General features: G+C 38.7%; 1 protein-coding gene across 1 annotated transcript in view; it reads right to left on the bottom strand.

The window, feature by feature from the left end:
- The window catches only part of LOC103524078, a 9,659-nt gene extending 3,974 nt beyond the window's left edge, over nt 1–5,685 (bottom strand). Inside the window, exon 1 of the mRNA XM_008489083.1 lies at nt 4,023–5,685. Within this exon, the coding sequence (XP_008487305.1) occupies nt 4,023–5,685 (1,663 nt within the window). The remainder of the gene's footprint in view (nt 1–4,022) is intronic.
- Nucleotides 5,686–6,090: the final 405 nt, after the last annotated feature.

Genomic DNA, 6,090 nt, shown 5'->3' with positions numbered 1-6,090 from the left:
CGGCGGGCGCGTGTAGTACAGGCCCGGCGAGCTCCCGGCCGAATGTAAACCCGGCTGCCGGGCGCAAGCCTCGGAGCCGGCGCACTGGCTTTGTGTGTTTGTCGAGCGACTAATTTTAACCACTGGCGGTTCACAATGCGAGAAAACGAGTAGCTGCCTGCTGAACCCCCCTTCTAATTCGAAAAGCGAAGAGCTGCCTGCCTGATACAGCTCTTTAAACCGTCTGTGAGGCTGACTCATTAAAAAACAAGCTTTTTAAAACAATAAAGAATAAATAATAATCTATAGTGTTACTGTGTTACACAAATGAAACAAAACTAGTAATTTTTAAGTTAAAAACAAATGTAGTAAAGTGCTCAAAAGGCAAACCATTTTATTTGGCGATCTTTTTTTTGTCTTTTGTACAATATAACTGCGTTTTACAATTTATAAATCTACTCCTCTCGAGTTAGTCTGAAAGGTTCAGAAGATGCGATAAAGGGGATATCTTATATATTGGTTGTGCCTTAATGTTTTCGTGTCCTTGTATCTTATGTTTCCTTGTTTGGTTTTTGACTTTTCTTCGTTTTATTAATAACCGCTTTAATTAAGAGTTGTTGGTTCCTATTTTCTTCGGCTTACCCCCGCCGTTAACGATAATTGTTCTTAAAGGTAAGGTGTTTGGGAGGTGTTACTTTAACTATAGGAGAAAAACAAACTTTTCGGTATTTTAGTGTTCCCTCTTTTTTTTGGAATGAGCTCTTACTCATGTTAGCACCATGGTGTTGTTCGCATAATGTGTTACTGGAGTTTCGTAGTATTATTATACTACTTTCTTACTCTTTTACTTAAAGCTCTGGCTCTCTTCTTTATGTTCTGCCTCGTTTACTTTATTTACTTACTTGTTAACTTGAGTAGCCGTTCATGGCGTGTATTTTGTAGATGTTGGATAACGTTCGTAGGTAACAGTTTGTATTTCCTTTGGTTATTGTAAACTTAAATACCGGTGTCCGAGTTAAACGTCCTACTATGAGGCCAAGTATGATAGATAAACTTACGTATCGACAATAATTCAAATCCCGCCCCGCCCCACATTGTCTCCCAAAAAGACGAAGTGTAGGAGACATAATTTCGAGTTCGGAATACATAAAACATGCAACATATTACATGTACATGAAGATGTCCATATCAAGTAATATCACGACTTTAGCCCGACTGTAAATGCATGTTAACAAGTCAGTAACCTTTTTTAATACACAAGGAGGCAGAACATAACTCTGAACCTCTGGTTTACCACGTAAGTAATCATTCACCACTGAAGAAGGACTTGAAGTTATATCTTTAGATATTAGTCTCGTACTACGGGGCTTTACTTCTTATAAAGATCACACTCATTGTGAAAAAACAGAAAAAGGGGATTATACAGTATTTGACTGTTTGACATATAAAATTAAGACTAAATTTGTCATAATAAAGCTTTAGGAGGTAAGTTTGCTATTCTGCAAGAGAATATTATAGAGCTCTATATGACCATTAAACTAGCGAAGTAAGAAGTCATATCTTGTTTATAGAACAGAGAACTTAACTTTCAGTAAGAATGAAAACAAGTAAAGAATTATGGAGATGTTTGCAGAAATAAGTTTACATTTCTTCTAGGAATTAAGGTCGTGAAATATGAGCATCTAAGTTTCTATTTTACATACTTCCTTCTATGTACATCTAACATCATGTAGAAGTAGTTTTACTTTTGTACCTGCCTCACCATATACTGTGTTAGGGTTCTATTTTCGCAATGGAAATGCTCATATAGTTCCGGGATAAAATCGGGTTTTTACCACCATTTGGGATTTAAATTGAAGTTTCTAATAAGAAGAAAGAAATTACAGAAGGAACTTAAGGTTTCTATAAGGGAGATTTACCTCATAGGTAAGACACAAATATAACGTTTTTTCGGTTTCGCCAAGAAGCGGTCCACCTGAAAGGCCTGAGCGTGATTGAGGATGAGGATGAATTGGAAGGCCCCCTGGCCTATGCTATGGAACACCACGTCCAATAGTGCTCCGCATTCCGCCTCGACCGAAAAGGTAAGAACTCTTCAACGAGGGCTTGTCTAGTTTTGTATCTTCCCTTTGATTTGATGTGGAGAGATAAGGTGGACCAGGTAGTTGAGGAAGACTTGAGAGAAAAGGGATGGAGAAGATGAGAGGCATTAGATGCGTAGTGGGGGGTGGGTAGGAGGGGTAGGATAAAAGGAGGGATAACGCCGACCTCAAATAAGATTGGTGAAAAAAGGTGCAGTAAAAGAAGAAGACTTTTGATTTGATATGTACGGAGTATGTACTTGTACCTATACCACGCCTTCAGGATTCCTGCAACTTGCAAACTAGGAATTCTCATTTTAGGTAAGAACAAGATAGGCATAAACTTTTGATTCAATGGAAGGACACTCCTCCAAGCTGAAAGCTGAATAAGGAAATTGTTGTAGGACAAACTAGACAAGTTTAATCTTGATTGAGATATTATTTCTCATTTTTAAATCCAGATTTAAACTAAACCATCCCAAACAGAAGTCAACTTTTCTTCCTTGCTTCAAGACTTTCTTAATTCTTTTCTCCATTTATGGAAATTTATTGCATAACTTTCTGCCACACAACCACAAGGGCGTAATTGAACTTTGTTTAATTAATCCTTCCCTCTCAACCAGTCAACACTTGAGTGTGCACCACTTCCCCATCAACAAATCAATGGTTTCCCCGCTCAATACCACTATTCTGTTCCCGACAGTCTAGGGATGCATACTAATATGTCTATTACGATATGAATGTGAACTCTACGTCCGGTCGAGTACGTTATTGTTAATGGACTTCAACCACTAAACTAAACAATAGCCTATGACAGTTCGGACAACCTTAGACAAATTGCATTTAACTGCTGTCATTGAGGTGAATTAAATAAACACAATTAGACATAAGCATTTTATTGTCATGTCTGGTATATATAAGACACAATCGAAACTTAAGAAATGAGATTACCTAAGAGTTTACTACAAAATTACATGAACGATGACATACATATGGCTCTGAAAAATCACACTGTGATTTCCACTTACATTACAATGTTACCATTTAGCGATAGCGTTAACAATACTCGACTGCAAATGAGTTGACACTTGCCAAATGTTTTGTGACTTCCCGCTGCAGTGAAAATGGAAAAGTGGATTAAGACAAGAATCAGGGGAGTTCTCTAACCGATACCGATAACGTTCAAGTTAGTAGCTCAGTGAAATGTTGAACCTAGGGCTTCTACGGGACACTAAAAAAGGACTTTTACTGTGACTCATAGTCAGAAAAAGTGCTTTTACGGCACTACTCTATTCCCGGGTTCCACAGAACACGGGCTAATAAGCCAATTCCTTATAAGGATGGCTGTAAATCAATTCTTCAAGAATACTGTAATCCTACACATCATACATCAACCCAAATTATGGCTATTGCCTATTGTTACACGTAACATTTAATCAATTGCCCACTTACCGTTGGTTAGTTACTTCATAAGTTTCCTAGGTTGAACCCAGCCCTGCTCTTGGCCATAGCACTTAAACTGGATCATTCAGTCCAACATGACTGTAGGAACTCATTGTACAAATTATTCCTAATGAAATTATTCTAATGATTTGTATGACAACGCTTCTTACTTGCTGTCATTATTTTTTTTTTTTTTTTTTTTTTTTGATTTCTTTCACTGATTGATTTTATTGGTTAATTTATTTTTTGAGAGAGTAAAAAAGGAAATATATTTTATTTTTCATAAAAAAAGAAACATTTCCAGAAAACATCACACTAGGGAACCCCTGCTCCATCTTCCAAGTTCAAACTTCTGCCTTGTACCGGGTCCCTCGCAGCCTCAGGGACACTGCCCGTATAATCGCTATTTGGACCTTAGTTTTATCCACCCTGATAACTGGCTGATGCACTTGTTCCATTTTGCACTTAGTGTTGAGGCTATTCTTTTCAGGAAGGATGTGAACTCAAGATGTAACGCACCATCAACCGAACAAATAAGTGGAGAAAAAGAGCCCCGAATATCTTCAACCGCCTTGTCATATTTAGTATGTTTCTCCTTGGCATGAGCTTTAGAAGTAGTTGTCCACTCTTGGGATTCGTAGGAAGGAGCGTCAGCGTTGATTACGCGATTATCAAAAAACGCAGCCTTTCCAGATTCCCAAATACCATTGACTTTGATATCAGTTATCAAAGCACCTCCATTAGGACCAGCTTCACGAACAACTGGTTCGATAGTCACACCATTATAGGCGAGGCCAGCTAATGCAGCACACTCATCACGCAAATAGTCATGACCAAACTTGACTAGACCACCTTTTTTGCAGTCCAAAGCGTGGTTGAGATTCATCTCTTGGCCACATCCATCGCAATTAGCGGGAAGGCCTTGCAATTCATTGCCATAACGCATTGCTAAAGCATCACGAAACTGTGTTGGGGACAAATCAAAGTGATCATTTGATATTGGTATCACTGTGAGCCATTGAGAGCAATTGTTACTGGTGATTCGTTCCAATTTTCTTTTCTTCTTTCGTGGTAATTGAGATATCAATCTTTTACTCAATTCTTCTTGTTGGATTCTCTTAAGTGCTTTTTGTACTTTTAGTTTTCCTTGGACCCACATGTTGTGTTGTTGTACATCAAGAGGTTCACCAGTTTTGATTGAATGTACTATTTTTGAATTACAGGACACAGAAACTTCATAAGAAGTTTCAGCAGCCTTCATTGGATCATTAATACCCAAGCCACCAAGACGTGCTGGAAGATGTATGAGTTCTTTTTCAATATCATTTATCTCTCGTCCAAACAATGAAGGTAGGAAGCAAGAATGCAACACATCTTTCAATGGCATGTACTCATCATTACACCCATCTACAACTCGCTGGATAAAGGACCATTCAAACTGCAGTGATTTAGTCAGGACTGTGAGAGCCGATTGTGGATCTTGTTTTGCAGCATTTGCCAAGTGACGTACACAAGTTATCCATTTGGACACTTTTTCTTTTATAAATTCTTTCTTCATCTCATCAGGACCAATGACACTTCCCAGAAAGCGATGTGACAACTCAATCTTAACGTTGAGATCTTGGAATAAAAGCTCTGCTTGAGATTTCAACTCTGGTTTCACAATGATGATGCTCTTGGCAGGTTCTGGATGGTAACCATAAAGAGGACCTTCAGACATCAAACTATCAAACCAAGTTCTTATTTCTAGCAGTTTCCCCATGCAACAAGAATCATCAGCATACCAATTCTGCGTATAATGGTCAGATTTGAGTTTTCTGATCAAAGGCAAAATACCCACAGCATAAAGCAGCATGGACAATGGGTCTCCTTGGCTCGTACCTTCTTGACTTAGGATTCTTTCATTGCTGTTCCGAAAGACAATGAAAGAATAACCTTGGTATGCATTGAAGAGAAAACGAGCACATCTGGGCCACAATATTCTTGCATTCCAAAGAGCAACAGGACGGCTCAAAATGTTGAAAGCATTTTTAGCGTCTACCAGAAGAAGTCCATCAGTATCCTCCTCATGAAATATGGAGGAAATCCCATGAATAGCTCCTTCAATACCATTTTTAATGCCAGCGCAAAGTTGATCAGCACAGCATTCTTCTTGAACATCAACCCCAGTAAGGAGAACCATAGTTTTTGCACAAAGACGTTGTAAACATTCCCCAATGCCTATTGGACGAACTCCAGGACATTTATCAAGTGCTACACCACGTCGAGCATTGAGGGAGCGTACATTGTTCCATGGCACAATGCCATTAGCAAGATGACGGACCAAAGCAGCAACTGCTTCTAATGAATGAAAGGAATTCTAATTGTGTTAAGCATATTTAAATGCTTGTCACAAACATCGTTCCCTGATTATTTCACCTAGATAAATTTCATGACATGACTTGGACTTGAACCACCAACCTCCAGATCCAAAGTCCAACGCGTTAACAACTGCACCACTGAGGTTGGTGAACATCCTCAACGTTCTCAGGACAACACTATTTCTGTTTGCACTTCTGATGACATCTATTGTAAAAGTAAGTATGAA

This window comes from Diaphorina citri, unplaced genomic scaffold (genome assembly GCF_000475195.1).
Source record: "Diaphorina citri unplaced genomic scaffold, Diaci psyllid genome assembly version 1.1 scaffold93030, whole genome shotgun sequence".
In the NCBI taxonomy this organism is placed as follows: domain Eukaryota; kingdom Metazoa; phylum Arthropoda; class Insecta; order Hemiptera; family Psyllidae; genus Diaphorina; species Diaphorina citri.
This window is presented reverse-complemented; position numbering and strand designations above follow the sequence as displayed.